General features: G+C 38.2%; 2 protein-coding genes across 3 annotated transcripts; one reads left to right on the forward strand and one right to left on the reverse strand.

Moving 5' to 3' along the window:
• Positions 1-175: 175 nt before the first annotated feature.
• On the reverse strand, positions 176-19,880 carry LOC107036389 (protein SERAC1). 2 transcript variants are annotated; one of them, XR_001460783.1, is made up of 10 exons: positions 19,711-19,880; positions 19,498-19,625; positions 19,207-19,407; positions 18,606-18,844; positions 17,979-18,513; positions 16,855-17,050; positions 16,607-16,771; positions 16,206-16,486; positions 15,336-15,665; positions 176-243 (listed from the first exon to the last, which is right to left on the reverse strand). XR_001460783.1 is itself a non-coding variant. In XM_015254331.1 (9 exons), exons 1-9 carry the CDS (start codon positions 19,779-19,781, stop codon positions 15,391-15,393), a joined length of 2,091 nt encoding a protein of 696 aa, XP_015109817.1. In that variant the 5' UTR covers positions 19,782-19,880; the 3' UTR covers positions 15,267-15,390. The 2 variants fall into 2 exon arrangements, 1 of the variants encoding a protein (XP_015109817.1); XM_015254331.1 differs by lacking the exon at positions 176-243 and having other exon boundaries at positions 15,267-15,665.
• LOC107036388 (mucin-5AC) lies at positions 2,936-15,290 on the forward strand. Its single transcript, XM_015254330.2, has 10 exons — positions 2,936-3,112; positions 4,484-4,738; positions 6,160-6,261; positions 8,651-8,989; positions 9,673-10,059; positions 11,315-12,008; positions 12,332-12,647; positions 13,518-13,913; positions 14,207-14,410; positions 15,099-15,290. The coding sequence occupies exons 1-10, from the start codon at positions 3,016-3,018 to the stop codon at positions 15,267-15,269; spliced, it is 2,961 nt and encodes a 986-aa protein (XP_015109816.1). The 5' UTR covers positions 2,936-3,015; the 3' UTR covers positions 15,270-15,290.
• Positions 19,881-20,351: the final 471 nt, after the last annotated feature.

The raw sequence follows: 20,351 nt of genomic DNA on the forward strand, positions 1-20,351 counted from the left end.
ATTTATTTTTGGGATTAATTCGCCAGATGAGCAATTAAAGACTCTGATTGCTTCACTCTTTCACAGGTTTATTTGATGCCTTGAGGCTCAAAGATTCTTTAAGGGCACTCTAATTTCTTACCCAAGATTTATAATTAACTGATTAATTTAAGACTATTAATTTCCCATTTTTAGTTACCGAATTTCAACCATCGCTCTGCCCGAGGTGTTCCCTCGTGGTCACCACTCCACTAGGGCCTGGAACTGATCCGAAGGTGCATATTTCAATGTTGGCGAAATGTCGGCGCAATGCTGAAACCAAACGCGTCATCCACGCAGAGAAAAAAGGGTCTGGTGTTTCGCGAATCTCTCGACTTTCATTTAGCATAATATTGCGATTTTTTCTGAATTTTTTTCTCGTGAATAAATAATGGAATTTACTGATTTCTTCACATTAATCGAGAAAAATGGAGATTCTAGTCTTTAATGGTGATGGGAATGTTTATTTAAACACGAGACTGGTTTTTCCTTAAAGAAACCAGAACGGCCATTAAATTGAGGAATTTTTTGTAACGGTAGAGCTACCTTAAACGGTCTGAAAAATTCTCAGGAATTTAAAAAAATTTAAAAAAATTTCTTCTACTTCATAAAAATTTCTGGATTCATTGTTTTCTGCGATTTACATTAAAAAATGATTTCACGAGAAAGTAAAATAGGCGTTTGTCATGAAATAATGTGCCTCCATGGAACCCAATTGTTATCTATTCCATGGCCGACGCATTCCCCCAGCAGAAGAGTAGAAACGAGTCACTTTATCCGGACGACCAGAAAACCTTGGAAGGAATTTTTACATCTCCCCTTAGCAAGGTTGTCCCTCTGAATTTTACGACGACCGTTACCACGATACAGTGAGCAAGACAGGGGCGTGAGAGGCGAGCCAACGCAGATCCGGGATAAGGACGGGATATTATAATTTTGTATTCACTATCGCCGTCATGTTCTTCAACATTTCGAGATACCACTTCGCGCCTAATTTTTATCGTGTCATAGCTATTTAACAGCTTTGTTCCGTTGTATCTCAGTGTAGGGTCAACAGGCGTGACCCGGCGTTGGTGAATGTAACGAGACAACGTAACGGTAGTTGCACACATTGTATCGAGTGTAACTGTCCAGTATTTGGACGAGGAAAAGGCGGAGTGTTGCTTCTTACGGATGAAGTCACCCGATAGCATGCCATGCAAATTCACTTTTGGTAATGTTCCGTGTACATTCCGTCGTAAAGAGGGGGAAACAGGGGGAACAGTAGTTTTTTTTTCATGCCAATAATTAATTCCATTTTTCATTCAACGATTTTTATGTTAATGCAAAGTAGATTTCGGTCCCTTTCTAATTAGCTTGGACTAAACTTAATTAATGAGTGGGTTCCGGAGTTAAGTGACGTAAAATGGAGCTTTCTGAATAATTTACACCTCCCGAAGAAAATTGTGTGATTTGAATAAATCGAGGAAGTGGAATAGCCAATTTTTGAATGCGGAACCGAAAAGGGATGAAAAAATTTGAAGTGTAGGTTGAAAAATTTGCCCATTTTCTAATGATTGGACGAAGCGAGTTGAGAATGACGCGAAGGGAATAGATAATTTCAGAAAATGATCGAAAATACGCCTCTCCCTTCCGCAAGGGGCCTCAAATATGGCGGCGCTCCACCTCGCGTTTTTAAACACTTCTTAAAATTATTTATCGACTCCAGATCCCCGTCACCTCGCTTCATCCGGTTTCTCCAGAAAGAACAAATTTTTCAAGCCATCTCCCATATTTTTCCATGCCCGCTCGGCTGAGGATTCCCGGCGCAAAATTTTTACTCCCTCTGAGAATTTTTTTTTCATCTCAAGACCTCTCTCGAGAATTTCGAGAATTCAAATTCAAGAATTTCGAAAATTCGAATTCAAGAATTTCGAAATCGCTCACTCTTTAAACAGATGTATTTTTCATCTCAAGACCTCTCGAGAATTCCGAAAATTCGAATTCAAGAATTTCGAAAATTCGAATTCAAGAATTTCGAAAATTCGAATTCAAGAATTTCGAAAATTCAAATTCAAGAATTTCGAAAATTCGAATTCAAGAATTTCGAAATCGCTCACTCTTTAAACAGATGTATTTTTCATCTCAAGACCTCTCGAGAATTCCGAAAATTCGAATTCAAGAATTTCGAAAATTTAAATTCAAGAATTTCGAAAATTCGAATTCAAGAATTTCGAAATCGCTCACTCTCTAAACAGATGTATCAATCGCATAAATAGATACCCTCGAACCAATTAATCTCCAACTTCCATATGCTAAGAACCCGATCGCACCCACAACTAAAGTGAAAGGGAATAAAAAATCCCAAGTGGGTGACCCCGGCAAGGTCTCGCGGTCTAAAAACACCCCAAAAAAGAAGGTGTACCAAAAACGAGATAAAAACAATGGCAAAGGGTCCGGCGCGTGGGTGAATGAACTCAGTCCCGAGTTCTCTCGAAATACCCCAGTGGATAAAGGTAGTAGTGGCTCAGACACGCGACAATAAAATACTTTTTTAAGGCATTGGCGAGTCCCCACCGCCGACTTCTTCAGGAACGAGTGGGGGTGGCTGTCCCCTCCAGACCCACTACTGGGCCCCTTGGGTTGTCTTGTTAGCTGTTGTTGGCCTCGGAATGCCTCTTGCAATGTGCCTCTCGCCCTCTCCGTCTTACTGCCGAGTGAAAGTAGGATTTTGCTTTCTACCTATCGTTTGTACTCGCCAGTGACAAATATGTTGCGGTACTGAATTCAGTAAAATGAGCGCTCTTTATCCTGTTTATCCCGGGATTGCAGTGTTATTTTGAGGCTTTTTGTTCAACAATCTGTGGTACTTAGCGAAATTGGGAGCAAGTGGGAAAATCAGTGCACGATGGAGTGACAATTTTTTAGTTGAGAGGTTTTTCGGATTTTTTATCGAGGTTTATCACCCCTTGGGGCTAGGCTTGCACTAGCACAAGGGTGGAAACTGGGCTGTGAATAATGAGGGGATTTCTCGTGCATCCCGACGTCAATGTCGCGAGTTTTATTCTCGTCGCATTTCTTCTCGTCTTGACGTCCACTGAAACCCGTCAAGATGGTGAGTTTTATTAATTTTCTAGTGGCTTAACTAATTATTTCAATCGCTTCATTTCATGTTCAGAACAGGAACTAAATGTGTTCAATTCGTCTGCTCTTCTGGGCCTTATTGCGGTGGTCTGTGCATTAATTCATTCAAATTAAATTGCGGGGATGAAATGTGAAATGAAACGAAGTTCTGAAATCGCGAGGGTTTGGGGGGTCCTCCCCGGGAAAGAGATTTCGGACGAAAATATGACATAACGCGGATATTAATTGTCCAGAGATCTAGTTTTACAACGAGATATCGTACGAACTGGGTTACACGAAGGCCAGTTGAAAAGAGAGTGGCATACTGATGTTAATTTGCAAAGCTTGATTTCCTAACACACCTGCGGTGAATGTATTATTCGAATTCTATGCGCCGTTGAAAATTATTGGCCGAAATTTCCGGTACACTTTTTGGAAATTTTCATCGCATTTCCGTTACACTCGAGTTTCGAGGGATTTCGTCAGTGACAGCTTAGAATTTCGTGGAGAAATCGACGAGAACTTCAAATTTCAGGGCTATTGCGCCCTAAAATTTGATTGAATTTCCGGGGAAAACTGAAATTTCGTGATTTATTTCTCCCGGAATTGAGTAACTCTGCGAAATTTCAATTTTTTTCAACCTCCCGAGGGTTGGAGTAATAAAACAGCTAACCAAACAGGCGCGAAGTGAAAGAATGTGGAGTTTGGGTTGAAAATTCAGAATTTCGGGAAAAATCAATGACGACTGTAAATTTCAGTTCAATTATTCCATAAAAATTAATAGAATTTGACGCAATTCAAGCAAAACAATTTTTTTTTTAATATTGCGAGTACTGATAAGAATAATAATTTTCTATTCGTCTTATAATTCAAGATTAGGCCGATCGCAGTTTTCCATTTTCATTCTATTGAAATTCAGCATCACATATGAATGGGAAATTGTTATTCTTTAATAATATTTATAATATAAAAAATATAAATATATTTATAAATATTATTTATTTAATATTTGTATTTTTTTAATTTTTTATATTATTAGTAATAATATTTTATTATCATTATCATTATTATTATTATTATTATTAATATTATTTATGGAAAAGTATTATTATTTTTCATTTGGTAGAATGCAAAAACAGTACTCCCAAGAGTAAAAAAAAAGTTGATAAGCAAAAGTTGATAAAAAAATTATTTTCACTTGAATTGTGTCCAGCAGTTGTTTTTCAACTATTTCATTTTGCCCCACTCGCCCCTATATTTTTAAATTTTCAATTTTTTGGAATTTCATAGAATTTGTAAGAAAATCTGAAATTTAATTTTTTTTCTGCAACGAGAGAATATGGGGTTTTGATTTGGGTTTCAGAGATCGGGGGAAATTGGAGTAATCAGTACCCGACGAATTCGGTGTATCAGGCGGCGATGGGCGCTAATGCTCAGGGGCCCGCTTCGGGGGGAACGAGGCTGGAGCAGGGGGCTAATGCTGAGAGTTATGAGGAGGGTTTGAGGGATACGGCGAGTGAGGAAGTGGATTACGAGGATTATGAGGCCGAGAGCGCGCAGAGGGAGTCCAAGGAGATTCGCGAGCCTCGGAATCAGGGGAATTCTTCGGTGGAAATGAGTAAGGGAGTTTGCGGGATTGGCAGATGGCTTTGATTGATTGGGGCGATTTTGGGGGGTTCGGGGAAAAGGTCGGTTAAAGCCTTCGCACTGTAAAATCGAACCCATTCGTAGTTATTTTTTCAGGAGAACATCAACCCCCTCGGAAACGTACTTGAGGGTAGTAGAAGGGTGAAAAGTTATTTTTCGGCGATTTTTACGCAAAAAAAAATTTTTTTAACATGAAATACCCAAAAACACCAAACAACTTCTACTGGAGTATGTTCCTAAGGACTCGCTGTATCCCCTAAAAAATTGCCAACCCCCTCGGAAACGTCTTTGAGGGGAGTAGAAGGGTGAAAAGTAATTTTTTTGCGGTTTTTACATAAAAAAAAATTTTTTGAACATGAAATATCCAAAAAGATTGAGCAACTTCTACTGGAGTATGTTCCTAAGAACTCGCCCTATCCCCTAAAAAATTGCCAACCCCCTCGGAAACGTACTTGAGGGTAGTAGAAGGGTGAAAAGTTATTTTTTGGCGATTTTTACGCAAAAAAAAATTTTTTTAACATGAAATACCCAAAAACACCAAACAACTTCTACTGGAGTATGTTCCTAAGGACTCGCTGTATCCCCTAAAAAATTGCCAACCCCCTCGGAAACGTCCTTGAGGGTAGTAGAAGGGTGAAAAGTAATTTTTTTGCGGTTTTTACATAAAAAAAAATTTTTTGAACATGAAATATCCAAAAAGATTGAGCAACTTCTACTGGAGTATGTTCCTAAGAACTCGCCCTATCCCCTAAAAAATTGCCAACCCCCTCGGAAACGTACTTGAGGGTAGTAGAAGGGTGAAAAGTTATTTTTTGGCGATTTTTACGCAAAAAAAAATTTTTTTAACATGAAATACCCAAAAACACCAAACAACTTCTACTGGAGTATGTTCCTAAGGACTCGCTGTATCCCCTAAAAAATTGCCAACCCCCTCGGAAACGTACTTGAGGGTAGTAGAAGGGTGAAAAGTAATTTTTTTGCGGTTTTTACACAAAAAAAATTTGTTGAACATGAAATATCCAAAAAGATTGAGCAACTTCTACTGGAGTATGTTCCTAAGGACTCGCTCTATCCCCTAAAAAATTTCCAACCCCCTCGGAAACGTACTTGAGGGTAGTAGAAGGGTGAAAATTTATTTTTTGCAATTTTTACACAAAAAAAAATTTTTTTGAACATGAAATACCCAAAAAGACCAAACAACTACTAGAGAATCACTGTTCTCCCCACGAATTCAGTAAACAGGACTGATTTTATACTTCTCCAGGCTTAATAAAGACCCTCCGCCCCCACATGTCGTAATTTTTTGAATTGCAAAATTTCCAAAAAACGCGAAAGAAGCCTGAAAACCACTGACATTAATTAAACCATTAAAAAACGTTATCTTTCCCAAAGATTCCAAGACAAAAGCGAAGAACTCGAGGGACAGCGCTGATTACTCTTACTATTACTATTACGACGATGACTACGATAACGCCACGAATTCCCATCTCCCAGGTAAGAATCCCACGGTTTAGTTTTCATTATTGCGTAAATCCGGTTAACGTCATATCGGATTCACCATCATCCTCGGTAATGAGTGAGGATTCACGTTGCTTTTCTCCGAGCCTTGATACGTCACGAAATTTTTCACATCCCATATCCCATCCCAGTCCGATGATTGGACAATTTCGAAATCACCTTGGACCGATTCTCAGTCCCGGGAAACTGAATCATATCAGCAGCGAAGTGGTAAAACGGTTTAAAATAGCTCTACCCTTACGGTAAATTCAAAGATTATTGAAAACTGCAAAAAAAATTGCAGGAAACTCGATTAGATTCGGAACTCTAATTTTTTTCTCAATTTAATTATCGTTTTGGTTTTTCAAAGAAGAAATGTTTGAAAATCAGGATTTAAACCAGTGTCTTATGTAAAAATCAACATTTCCATTGTAATCAAAGATTAAAATCTGATTTTTTTTTCATTAATGTGAAAAAATCAAGAATTTTTTTGACACCTCTTAAAAAATAATCCACCGTTTTGCAAACAAGTTTTATTATTTATTTATAAGAGGGAAATGTTCGAAAAAATATCAATATTTTGCGAAATTTAATTTAGTTAATACTGACTGGGTATGAATTTTTTCAAATTTTTTTCATGCAATTTAGTTGAAAAATTTAAAAACTGAAAATATCCAAAAGTATACAGCGTAGCTCGGCCGAAGGGTAGAGCTACTTTAAATCGACTCATCTCCCAGTTGAGTTTTTGAGGAATATTTCCGAATCTAAGGGAGATGGCGAAATTTTCGTAATTACGTTTATTGTAGCTCTCAATCGGCTCTACAAAAAAGAGTACAACAAAAAAAAATTTTGCTTCCTCAGATTCCGAGATATTCCCCCCCGACCACCGAATATTCAAGACATGCTAAAAGCCCCACCCCAGAAGGAAGGACATTAAAGTGATTTCAAAATACCTAAAAAGCTCCGATATTCAGATATAAAATACGTTTAACTAAGACACCGACTAATTAAAGTATAATTAACATTAAAAAGCTATTGCAATTTATATATACTTTACTATAATGTGATGATAACTTGTAATATATTTACTGGCAGCTGAGTGAGCCCAGAAGGGGTTCGGAGGCCTAACAAAAAACGTGGAGAAATGCTTAAATTTCCACATTCGATTTTCGGGGTCATTACAATAACTTCCTCCCTTCGGGTCGGGAAGTTAAAAAAAAAAAGATTTACCACTTCGCTACTGATATTACTGTTTCGACATTCGAAATATGTAACGATCCACTGGAAAGGTATCAGTCGACGCCATTCGCGTCGGATAGTTTTTCAAAGCGTTTGAGTGTTCGTGTGGACATGTAATTAGGTTTGAATGTGTTATTAAATCATTGATGATAGAAATATGCCGAGAAACCTCTGCTTCCGGTCGTAGCAGGAAACCCTTGTGCGGTCGATTAGCTCTCGATGAGAGCTCGAAAAACAGGTTCTTTAATAGTGAAATCGAAATTATAATACATTAGGAGGCACGAAAACAAAATAATCGTATGGAATTTGACTGGAGCGTGTAATTAAGGAGTTTTTTTTATGATTCAATAGTAAAGTGATAAAACGAGGCGAATGAACATTCCAGGGAGGATCTTCTTATAGTTCTCACTCGAATGTTCGGAGATTCTTCGGAAAGTAACTGTTTTGTTTTTTATGACGGTTTAGGAAGATCTAACAATTTTCCAAGATCTTACGAAAAATTTTGTATTGATTTCGTAAATGTGGGAAAATAACAAAGGGAAATTTAGAGAAATGTGAAAAATCTAGGAAATAATAAGAAAATTTTGTAGATTTAGGGCAACAGGAAATAGTTTTCAATCGAGAAAAATATTTTTTTTTAATTAGATTTTCTCTCTATTTTGGGGCATTTATTGAGAATTAAATTTTGAGGAAAATTGAGGTCCCGTTTTTTTGTTTGATTGTAAATTCCAATTAAATTTGTAAAATTAATGGAATGGAAATTCGTAGGACTCTTTTTTCATAATTCTCATGCAACTATTTAAATATTTTTCTAAAACTAATTTTTTCGATACGTTTTCTTGTCACGACTGTTGTCGATGAATGTTTCTGAATCTAGAAAAAAAAAAATTTTCCTCATCATGTAACACACATTCTAATAATTTCCTTTGGGCAGGAATTTTTTTTTCAAAATAAAAAATGGGAAACAGATCAAAATAAATAAAAAAGTGAGCGAAAATCTAGAAAATGATTAAAAAAAATTGTGTTCAGAGGAAAACATTGAAGTCAGGAAAAGAAGTGAGAAGAGTAGATATTTCCCTTGAATCCCGAGCTATCCCTGAGAAACTTCGCTTAAAAAAATTGAAACCTCATTACCCCTCTCCCCCAGAATACCCAGATTACACATCCGTCAATGAATCAAGCAGTGTAAACCCACCTCCGGACCGTAATTCATCCCACACAATAAATCCTCGAGTCGAAAGTGAAGAAACCGAGAGTGAAATGCCCAACAGTGATGAGAGAATTCTCATCGGCGAGGCGATCGTTTCAGTGGTAACGACGAAGAGCGTCGTCAACGGTACGATATCAATCCCCACGCCCGCCCCGATGACGACGGAGCAGATGGACGCACCACTGCTGGAATCCACGAGTTCTCGACCCCCGGAGGCCCCAACAACCGAGGACTCGATAATAGTCGCATCGGTTCAGACGAGCCGGAGCATCTCAGGTGGGAATGCCAAATTAGTTACTTTCGAGTCAATTACCACTTATTCAATTCTATTTTCGACTCCGCGGGTGCAAAATGCGCATTTCCCTCCCGCGAACCGACGCGAAAAATTAAAAAAATGAAATAAAATAAAAGCTATCATTATATTTTACTGAAAAGAATTATTATTATTTCAAATAATTGATTTTTCAGTTTTATAATTAATACATTTTATTATTATTATTGTTTTTAAAATTTAGGGAAGAGCGGGAAACAATTCAGTGTTGAAGTGGTAAACCGGTATAAGTTGATTTTGACTATTGCCCAGTTTTCAATGAATATCTCAAAATCTAAGGGAAATAGCAACATTTTTGTCATAACCTTTTTTGTAGAGCAAATTGAGAGCTACAAAAAAGGAAATGACAACAATTTCGCTATTTCCCTTAGATTCCGAGATATTTATTGAACACTGGCCAATAGTCAAAACCGACTTAAACAGTTTTACCACTTCGCTACTGAATTATATCCGAACCATCGTTTCTTCCTAGTTTTGAGGCTTCCGCGGTCCTGATTATTGACATCATTGGCTTCCGGACGGGTACCCCGTTTGGTTTCAGCGTCGCGCCTGAATTTTTTAATTTCCAATCAATAGTTTTGAAATAATTAATTTTTCAAACAAATTGAAGTCTTTGCTTTAAAATCAGGGGCTCGCTTTCTCCCGTTCGACCTCAACGGGGAGCCCCAGAAGCCCCTGAACACGACGAACGAAGGCACCCGGAAGTCCATCGAGTCAACGGAATCGATAATCGACAAGCTCGATCGCGTGCAGTCTGAGTTATCGAGTGGTTTCCTCACCGGGGGCTTCAGGAACGCGGGGAACGCTCTCCAGCTGGACGTCCTGAGTGAGCAGAGGCCCACGGCGCCGCGGAAGACCTTCACGACCACTGGGAAACCCCCGGTGATCAGTAAATTCGTGCCGAAGAGGTACAATGAGCGGAAGTCACCGACAACATCGACTGAGAGCATCGAAGTCTCCGAGGGTGACGAGGCGGAGGTGACGCAGGCGTCGGTTCCAGCCGCCAGACCGAAAGGTGACGCAAAAGAACAGATATTTTTACGAATTTGTGATTCTCTCACGTGCATTCCATCATTTTCATTCATTCCATTCATTTGCAGTCCCAAATTTATTTTTCAGACATTCTCCTCTGGAATTTTCAGCCAAAAACTAATAGATTTTTTTATAAAAGCCCGATTGAATTTTCTATCGAATTCGGTGGATTTATCTGAATTCTTTCCGCTCGTGATGCTATTCTCAATTCGATAAACACCGATTATTAATTTAAACCCCAGGAAAAATTCTTCTGAGGCGAATACAAATTGAAGGATAGATAAAATTTGAAAGAAATTTTTGACTGGAAGTTAATGTCAATAGAAACATGAGAGTTGCGTTTGTGCCCAGTCCTCTGTTCAGTATTGTGAATGATAATTCATTTAATATAATATTTCTAATACAATTTTAAGATAACATTTCGATTAATTTTTTAATGTGGATAATTACTGAGGCAATTCACTCAAGATCATAACAAAAATAATCATCTCCTAGAGCAATATAATTCTCACAATTGAAACCTAATGAGAATTGCCCGTTAATGACTCTACTGGAGAACTACGGAATTGAAAAAATGAATATTTCTCTCAAATAAATGGATATCTGACAAAAATATATCTTCTCTCAGTGTATTCTCCCTTCGACAAATGTGTGAATAAGTGAGTTAGAAAGAATTGAACCCAGTGAAGAATTCCCTTCCACAATAAAAACTGAACAATAAAATAACGCAAAAATAACGTTGAAACCCCAGGAGAAATTCTTCTGAGGTGAAGAAAAATTGAAGGTAAAACCTGAAGTAAATTTTTGATTGGAAGTTAACGTCAATAGAAACATGAGAGTTGCGTTTGTGCCCAGTCCTCTGTTCAGTATTGTGAATGATAATTCATTTAATATAATATTTCTAATGCAATTTTAAGATAATATTTCGATTAATCTTTTAATGTGAATAATTACTGAGGCAATTCACTCAAGATCATAACAAAAATAATCATCTCCTAGAGCAATATAATTCTCACAATTGAAACCTAATGAGAATTGCCCGTTAATGACTCTACTGGAGAACTACGGAATTGAAAAAATGAATATTTCTCTCAAATAAATGGATATCTGGCAAAAATACATTTTCTCTCTTCGAGAAATGTGTGAATAAGTGAGTTAGAAAGAATTGAACTCAGTGAAGAATTCCCTTCCACAATAAAAACTGACTAACAAAATAAGGAAAAATAACGTTGAAACAGGTGCATTCAAGTGGCCATCGTCCAGCAGGAGTAAAAGTTCACCAGCAGAGCCTAGTCGACCGCCCCCAAAAGGCGTCACTCCCCGGCTCAGACCGGAGATGCCGGACATAAGTGCCTTCCTACCCCCAGGATTCAAACTGAAGAAAGAAGACGCAACGACTGAGAAATCCATAATCAGCGACATCCTGGCTCGCTCGAAGGTCAACATCTCCTCGCTGTTGCCAGCTAATTACGCGCCAACAGAAGTCAGTCGCGAGGAGACAACGAGCGCCCCGAAGGAGTCCATTCAGGATCTCTTCAGCAAGTCCAGCGTGGACATCAGCGCCTTCCTCCCCCCGGGGTACAACAAACCAACGAAGGGGGAGGAGAGGAAGTCCACGAGCACGACTACCGCCTCGCCGATTCAGAAGACTCTGCAGGAGCTCTTCTCGAAATCCAGTTCGGACATCTCATCGCTATTGCCTGCGGGGTACGAAGATCGAGGGGGAGATAATGCCACGAGGACAGTGGTAACTACGACTGAGGGGAGCACCACTGCTGGGGCCCCCAGCAAGGCCCCCGGAGGGGTGAAACTCGTGTTTCCGAGCAGACCTGGGGGGCGAAAGGCTGTGCAGAAGGCGGTCACCCCGACGAGTCGGGGTAATGATGCTCCTACGGCGATTACACCGAAAATTCAGAAGGGATGGCCCACGAGGTGAGTTGACAGCTTAATTAGTCATTAAGATTTCACCTCGAAGCCTTCATATTTTGACAATCCCTCCTCCCCTCCCCCCGTGAAAATATAAACAGGGCCATATTCATAAATCATAATTACTGTTTAATTTTCAAGCCGTCATTTAGTTAATATCAGACTTAAATTTTTTATTATTTAAGTAACTATCAATTTTAATATTCAAATTCTTAACTATTTTATTAATGATCTCCAATAATGACTGAAACGACACTAAAGAATTTTCCCTACTCGAGACTCATCTTAGTGTACATATCCGTAATTTTATTTTTAATTTAATTATACAGGGCTACCACTGAATTCACTGGATGGCCAACACCTTCAACGACTCCGATCTCCATCGAGAAGCTCTTGGAGGCGGCCCGAACCGCGACTGTGAGCTCCGTGAACAGTTCAATGATTCCGATCACCAGCGAAGCGTCGACGACGCCCTCAACAACGACCACTACCACGACGGTGCGACCCACAACCCCTGGGTACTGCACGGAGGAGTGCGAAGTCGCGGGGACCATAAGGATTATTGGAAATACCACTTGGGTGCCGGAATTGTTTGATAGAAATACTCGAGAGTGGCAGGAGTTGGCGAATGTCGTTGAGAAAGAGGTATTATTAAGGGATCCCATTAATTAGCTCGTTAATCAATCAATAGGATTATTAATTAATTATTTGTCAATAATTAATACTTATGTTATTAATGAATTATTGCCGAAGAATTAATTAATTAATTAATTAATTAATAATCTATCTATCTAATAAGATTATTCCTAATTCATTAATAACAATGGTATTAATTATTGACAATCAATATTATTGTGAATTTTCATTGAACTCTAATTGTGAAAAATCCAATTCTTTTAAAATCTATAACTCGATGAATTTCCTCAGTCTCGATAGAATTTCCCATGAATTAACAATAAATTCTATTAATTAATGGAGTTGAAAAAAATATTAGTAACTAATTTTCATTCATAACAAAAAATAAAATTGTTTAAATCGAATAACTTGATAAATAGCTTCGGTTTCGAAGGAATTCTCCATTAATTAATCAATCAATCAATTTGATTATCATCACAATTATCGATTAATGAAATTATTAATTCATTAACAATCAATATTATTAATTAATAGAGTTAACCAGGAGTTAGTTATTAGTAATAAATTTCCATTGATAACAAAAAATCAAATTGTTTAAATCGAATAACTTGATAAATAGCTTCGGTTTCGAAGGAATTCTCCATTAATTAATCAATCAATCAATTTGATTATCATCACAATTATCGATTAATGAAATTATTAATTCATTAACAATCAATATTATCAATTAATAGAGTTAACCAGGAGTTATTAGTAATAAATTTCCATTCATAACAAAAAATAAAATTGTTTAAATCGAATAACTTGATGAATGGCTTCAGTTTCGAAGGAATAATCATGTTTATTCCGCTAAAATCATGCCCTCCTTAATCTCCCCAGATCAACCTCGTCTACATCAAGTCAGCAATCCTCCGAAAATGGTACAAGAACGTGCGGATCGATGCCTTCAGCCCCGGTAGCATTTTAGTCGACTACTTCGTCGAGCTCCAGGATCTCACCCAACGAATCAACACTCAGGAGCTGCGCGTTCTGTTCCACGACTCTCTGAGGACCTACAACGCGCACAAGTGGAACGAAACGAGGACCACGCGGGCGCCACTGAGGCTCGGGGACTTCCTCATCGACCCCAAATCCACGGATTTCGTTGTTATTCCTAAAGTTAATTTGCCACAGCATGTCGAGAAGGACGACAGGCTGATACCCCAGTGGGCCATTGCCATCATCGTCATTGGGGTCGGGGGGCTCGTGTTCATCATCATCTTCGGGGTTTCTGTGGTACGTTTTTACGGCTCGATCTTGGAGATTGTAAAGTTAAAACGACGAAAAAGCAGGTTTGAGTATTTTTCGTTTGGTGAATGTTGATTTATCTCGAAAACGAGGGGCTTTAGGAAAAAATGTCAATAGATATTTTTTTCAGAGAATTAAATTTCCAGCAAAACATGTCTTATGACATTTTTATCTGGAACCAGTCCTTAACGAGATAATCTGACATTTAACAGGACGTGTGAAATCAGTTTGCTACCACTTCACTGTTGAAATGATTAATTTAATTCTGCATTGATCATCAGCTCGTGAACCGCCAGAATGCGACGAAGCTGAGGCCTTCGGTGTCAGGAATGTACACTGAAGAGGCTGCCAAGAACATCATTCACGCGAGTCAAGCAGCAACTTCCCACAGGTCATCCCAGGACTACCCCAAATCAGAAATTTCTACCATATGGAACGAGACTGACGCGTGGAGAGAAAAATCATTCGAGTCTAACTCAAATAAGGTAAAACCCTGGGTTGAGGATGAGATAAATTCATCCCACTTTCCTTTTACAGAATTTTTTTAGTTGATAAAATAGAATTTCAAGGGATTATTTGAGCCCCATTAAGGATATTCAAGTGTCTTTTAGTTTGGTACGGACCACACTATAGTTTTTTTTTCAAATATTTCAATATTATTTTTTCACTCATCAAATTTATCAATTTAATTGTCAAAAAAATTGAAAAAAAAATCATGAATATTCAGCATTTTGCCCAAAATTATTTTTTTAAACATTTGTTTTTTATAAATAAATAATTGAAGTTGTTCAAACTTTCGAAAACCTCATTTTTTAGAAATGATTTTCATGTTGGAAAATTTACTGTTCATAAATTATTTATAGAAAATACACGTAATTTTAAAAAATTGAATTTTTTTAATTATTTTATCAATCCTCCTCCAAAAATAAACATTCTAATTTTGCTTTCAGTTTTTTAAAATGTTTTCTAACGGTTTAATATCGAGATTCAAATTCAGACCTCCAAAGTTTAAATAACGAAATCACAGTAAAATGGTATTTTGGCTCTAAAAGTGGAAAAGCATTTCCCTGGGGAAAAAATAGCCAAAGTACTTGGATATCCTTAATGTATTCCCTTTTCTCTATTCTACTAAAATCCGAAATAAAAAATTTAATTAAATTTCTATTTCATCAGATTTTGGTCGACGGAATGCTGCAGGACGAGAAGAAATACAACGTCTACGACAGTTGGAGATCTGAATGGAACGGCTACTACTACCAGCCCTCCCACTCGAGCAGCAAATTTCAGGGATACGAGAGCAGTGCCTACTCCCGACATCCCCCCGACTACGACACGAATTTCTGACAGAACAAGACTAAATTTATTAAAAACACTGTTTAAAAATAATGATCTTGTTCATAAATTACTTACAGTACCAGTCCCTCCCCCTGCACCCTTTGTCCCATGAACTTGCGCAGTTTAGCCATCAACTCTTGGAGACATATGCCTCCAGAACACTCAACACTTTGCGGTATAAAAATGATTGTCTGTGCGCTGGCTTGCAGATGTACAGGTGGTCCTGGGGGATCTCGTAGAATTCCCCAACACCAGGATCTGCTGACTTTGGCGTCACAAATTGCAGGGGAAATTTCAGGGCTGTCACAGGCGTGGGTTTTGTCTCACTGAAACTCACTATCTCGATTTCGGACTCTTCTAGCATCTTCAGAAAATCTTCGTGCAGTTTTAGCAGTTTTGGGGACTCTGCAAAAATTATTTTTCCACAATTATTTTTTAGGGATGAAGTGCGAAAAATAGTGGATTTTTTGTGGGAATTTAGTGATTTTCCTTCAATTTCAAGATATTCCCCTGGAATAAATGCGGAAGATAGTAAAAAAACTTGGAAAGTTTGGGTCAAAGAATTGTCTGTAGGAAGGAAGCGAACGAAATGAGTCGTGAGAGCAATCGAAATCTATTGACTATTTGTCAATTTGAATAAAAATCAAAATGAAGAAATCGAAAGGCATAAATTCCCCAAAAATAACAGTTTTGGGGATTCCGGGAAATTATATTAAATAATAATTGAGGGACGAAGTCTGAAATTTCTGTAAAAACATTTTTTTTCATAGAAAATCCAATCTCCCTTAAATTCCAAGATGTTTCCCAGCAGTGACGCCTCCACTCAATCATTATTCTGCCTGAATTATAACATTTCATCACTCAATTATCATTCAGGAATTCCAATCCCAAGTTGAAAGTATGGAATTCCAGACGAGTGATTAAATTAATGTAATAATGTATCACCTTCTCTCAGCTCCTGCACCTCAATTGAAGGCCAAACGAGCATCTGCGTCGTTCGTTTGAGTGCAGCAATGTGCGAGCCTCGATGTGGAGTGCTGTAAAAAAATATGGCCTTTGTCTGTTTGCATAATTCATGGGGATCCCCTTTCTTCCACTCCTCCACGAGCATTCGTTTGACTAATAATCCGCCCATGGAGTGACAGATCCAGACAACAGGGCGTTTTCCAACGCCTGCAGCCAGCAATTTCTTCGTAAACTCGTTACTCCTCTCGTCTAATGTGCTCCTGTTCAGAATAGTAAACATTCAGACTTTTAAGAACTAAATGTCACTCGCTCTCCAGCTCCATTCAACATCTCAATTCTTTTATGAATTAATTTTCTGTTTGATTTGCTTTCGCATTCACCTCATACTTTCGATTGGACAGGGCAAGCTCCACAGAGACAAATTAGTATCGTAATTAATTCCAATGACTCGAATGTGAGGTAAGTCTTCTGGTAACCAGTCTTTCGGCCAGCACTCTGTCCTCGTCTGGAGGTCCAGCTCTCTCTGCTCCACGCAGTAGTCGTCCCTGAAATGTTTTTTTCGCCATTACCAATTTGCAGATTTAATCGCAATTAATCTGGTAGTTTAATTTTTTCCGTGGTTTCTCACTCCTTGCAGGTGAAGGGGCCACAGGCACGGGAGTTCATAGACACTGGACAATCGTCGAGAACAATTTCGTAATCCTGACTAATTTGTTTCCATTCGCGTAATTGCATGTCGTGGGCGAGATCCTTTATGAATTCGTTGGGCTGATCGCCAATTGCGAGATTTAGGGTTTCAGTCTCGAATGCCATTTGTGAATTTTCTGGAATGTGAGGGGAAATGGTTGTTAATGCAGACATTAATTAATGATAAATTAATGGTGATTGGTTGGTTAATTGGGGCATGACAAAAGTGAATAGAAAACTTGGATTCTATATTTTTTTCAGAATTTTGAGTGGAAATAAGTGTTGATTTTTCTAAACAACTCATTTTGTTAAGATTTTTAGAAAAATGGGGATACATTTTTTTGAGGTTTTTATTTTGCGTGTAATGAGGAACAAAACAAAAAACTTGAGAAGTTTAGGTCAAAGAACGTTCTATAGAAGAAAACTCAAGGGAATGTATCATGTAATAAAACTGTAACAGAATTCCAATTAAAATTCAATGGGAAAATAAATATTTTAGATCAACATTTTCGCATTAAAATGAATATTTCGTTGTTTCCATGAAAAATTATTTCCAATAACTCATGAATACAAATAGATGTGGATTGTTCTGTACAGCTTATTTCATTGCGATTTTTATAAGAATTTCCTTAAGAATTTTTGATTATGATTTTTTAAAAATTAATTTTCTAAATTCTTCATTTTGGATTATGTCATAACGAACAAAATTGAACGGAATAAGTCACGCAGAACAACAAACATCTATAGAATAACCAATCAATCCGAATTTCAATGAAGCTCCAAAAAAATTATAGGGGACGTTGGGGTAAAACGGACACATTTGACTTTTTTAAAAAATGTTAATGAGGGGTTGAAATGATAAAATTTAAAGATTTGTTTTTCAATACAAAGAACAATTCTTTCCCTTTGTCGTGAGCCTGAGCTGCGCTCAATTGCTAAATTAGTTTCTGAGTTATGAATAATTTCAAAAAAATCTAGTGTCCATTGTACCCCACTCTCCCCTAATAAAATTCCGATTAAAATTCAATAAACCACCCCCTAAATCCCCTAATTTTCCATTCTCACCAACATTTGTTGCATCGAAATCAGCATTTCGTTGCCTCCAAGAGACAAAAATTCCCCCGAGCAGCCCATGAATAAAAATAGCATCCAATTCAGGTTTAGTGGAGACTCGATGCATGGGATGTAGCAGATAAATTCTCTTATGAAACTTCTCATCACCATGAAAGTCGACGTCCAAATTAGCCAGTGCCCTTGCGGCAGGGGCTGCGACCCTCACGTCCTCGTGTCTCGCCCAGGAGGCGAGCACCCCAATCCACCCTGACCTGTAGATGTCATCGAGGTACTCGCTGTGCAGGGACAAATTCGAGATGATCTTTGCGAGGAGAATCGACAGGTCGATGTCGTTGGAGAATCGCTGCTGCACCTCCATCAGAACTGGCAGACCCCCTGCCACAGCAATAGCTCGACTGAATTGCTCTATCGAGGAGTGATGGTATATCGCCTGGATGCAGTTCTGGAGGAGCTGTTGGTCCCAGGAGGCGCCTGAACCCGTGGCGATTCCAACGCTCGATAAATCGTGGTCTAGCACTAGTTCATCCTGAATTAAATTCATCAGAATGAAAATAAATTGTCGAGTAAATAATAAATTAATGATTTGATTAAGGGAGAATAATTAGTTAATGAACTCACGCGATGAAATTCTTGAAAAGATTTCTTTAAAAATCTTGTCAAACACGTGTGATGATTCTCACAGAGCTTATCCATATCCTGCAGGAGCTGATGGAGTTCATCGATGATTTCGTAAAGCTTTTTTCTGATGTGAGAGTAGGGGGGCTTCAGGAAGAACCTGAGATCTGAATCAGCTATTCTAGCGAGACCCACTGCGGTCTTTGCGTCCAGCATCTGCGCTAATTGCTGATAATGCCAGTCTATAATGTGATACAGAAAATTGTGATTAGAGAGAATTTGCACTTTCAGTGCTGAAGTAAAAAGGAAAATTATGCTCGTGTTTAATTAAGAGTGAGTGGACATTGCCGAAGGGAAATTCAATGAATTTGGTCTGAAATCATCCAAACGAATTCAAAGAAATAGTATCATTTATCCTCGACACATTAAAAATTCAATGATCTTAATTCTAATTAAATAATTTAAATTCTTTTCTTGCTTTACAAAAAAAGCCATTGACAAATCGTAGTATTTGTCAAAAACGTTAAAAAGGAAAATTGTCTCATTTCTAGTAAATAAAATAGTCTCAACTCCTCTCCCCCTCGCCAAAAATACTCAATAATACCTTTCAAATGTTTGAGAGATCCCAAAGTATAAATAGCCCTCGATCTTTCCTCCTTAAGCCCATTCTTGGCAATATGTACGAGTCTAAAAGCCAAACTCCTGTTCAACGATTTCCACCATTTCGTAATAACCTTTGAAAATGTCCTAGGCTTTTCGCTGATCGATGACTGAAGATCATTCTCATTCGTGTGAACAAACAGATCTGCGGACCAAAGAGATCCCCAAAATCACGATTATGCAATTGAATTGAATGAAGAATGAAAAAATTAAAAGGACATTGCGATGCGACAACCTTTGAACTTTGGATCGTCGAGGTAGATATACTGCGCCTGTTTCTGCTCCAATGTCAGGACATTCGTGGCCACCGTGGACCTCAGCATCTCGGATATTTCCCGGAGTTGGTACATGAACCAGCATCCCCTGGAATAGCATCGCGTGAGATAATCCCGAGGGGATTTTAATTTAATTGGATTCAACGGATTGTTTGGAGGTTAAGAATACCTACCCGATGAAAACAACGCACGCAGACACGGATTTAACGTGGTCCACGTATTTCCTGGCGCTCCATAATCCCATGCTGACAGCCCTCTCCCTCCAACTCGTCAGTTGATCTTCATCTCCATTAATTCAACGAAAACCTTCGACTGACGTAGCATCACGAACGTCAAAACAATCTCGCGGGGTCATACGTCTGCGAGACGTCAAAGTGAGTCATTCGAATTTCCCGCGGGGTTTGGGGGAAGTGTCCGGGATTCTCCATTTCCGGTTTTTGAATTTTTTAAGACGACTTGGATGTCAAGAATCATGAGTTTTCAGATGATTAAAGCAAAAGGATAATTAATAAGTCGAATAAATGCGTGAATAAGAATTTAATAAATTCGAGGCAATTGGATTTTTTTGGGGAAAAAATCCTGGGGATAATCTATTCGGTTGCGTTATCGCATTGTTGAAACATTTAAAGGTTTTAATTTTATTTCTCATTTTTAATAATTCAAGATGATCTGAAAAATCGCAGACATAGTGATGATTTATTTTTAAATTCTATTATTTTTTATTCTCAACCGCAAACTGTAAAGAGTTGTAACGTCAGTTTCCCCTGAAGTTGCCTCCGAACACCCCCCCCCCCCCCCCGGAAAAATCCACTTG

Source organism: Diachasma alloeum, unplaced genomic scaffold (genome assembly GCF_001412515.2).
Source record: "Diachasma alloeum isolate Michigan unplaced genomic scaffold, Dall2.0 Dall_scaffold_00209, whole genome shotgun sequence".
Classification (NCBI taxonomy): Eukaryota; Metazoa; Arthropoda; class Insecta; order Hymenoptera; family Braconidae; genus Diachasma; species Diachasma alloeum.

Excerpts from the sequence above, each read along its gene's own strand:
- LOC107036388 (XM_015254330.2), top strand. The coding sequence starts at position 3,016 with ATGAGGGGATTTCTCGTGCATCCCGACGTCAATGTCGCGAGTTTTATT. Across the intron at positions 10,060-11,314 it reads TCCAGCCGCCAGACCGAAAG|GTGCATTCAAGTGGCCATCG; the intron begins GTGACGCAAAAG and ends ACGTTGAAACAG. Across the intron at positions 13,914-14,206 it reads TCATCTTCGGGGTTTCTGTG|CTCGTGAACCGCCAGAATGC; the intron begins GTACGTTTTTAC and ends ATTGATCATCAG.
- LOC107036389 (XM_015254331.1), bottom strand. The coding sequence starts at position 19,781 with ATGGGATTATGGAGCGCCAGGAAATACGTGGACCACGTTAAATCCGTG. Across the intron at positions 18,845-19,206 it reads ATCTCTCAAACATTTGAAAG|ACTGGCATTATCAGCAATTA; the intron begins GTATTATTGAGT and ends ATCACATTATAG. Across the intron at positions 16,772-16,854 it reads GGCCCCTTCACCTGCAAGGA|GGACGACTACTGCGTGGAGC; the intron begins GTGAGAAACCAC and ends AAAACATTTCAG.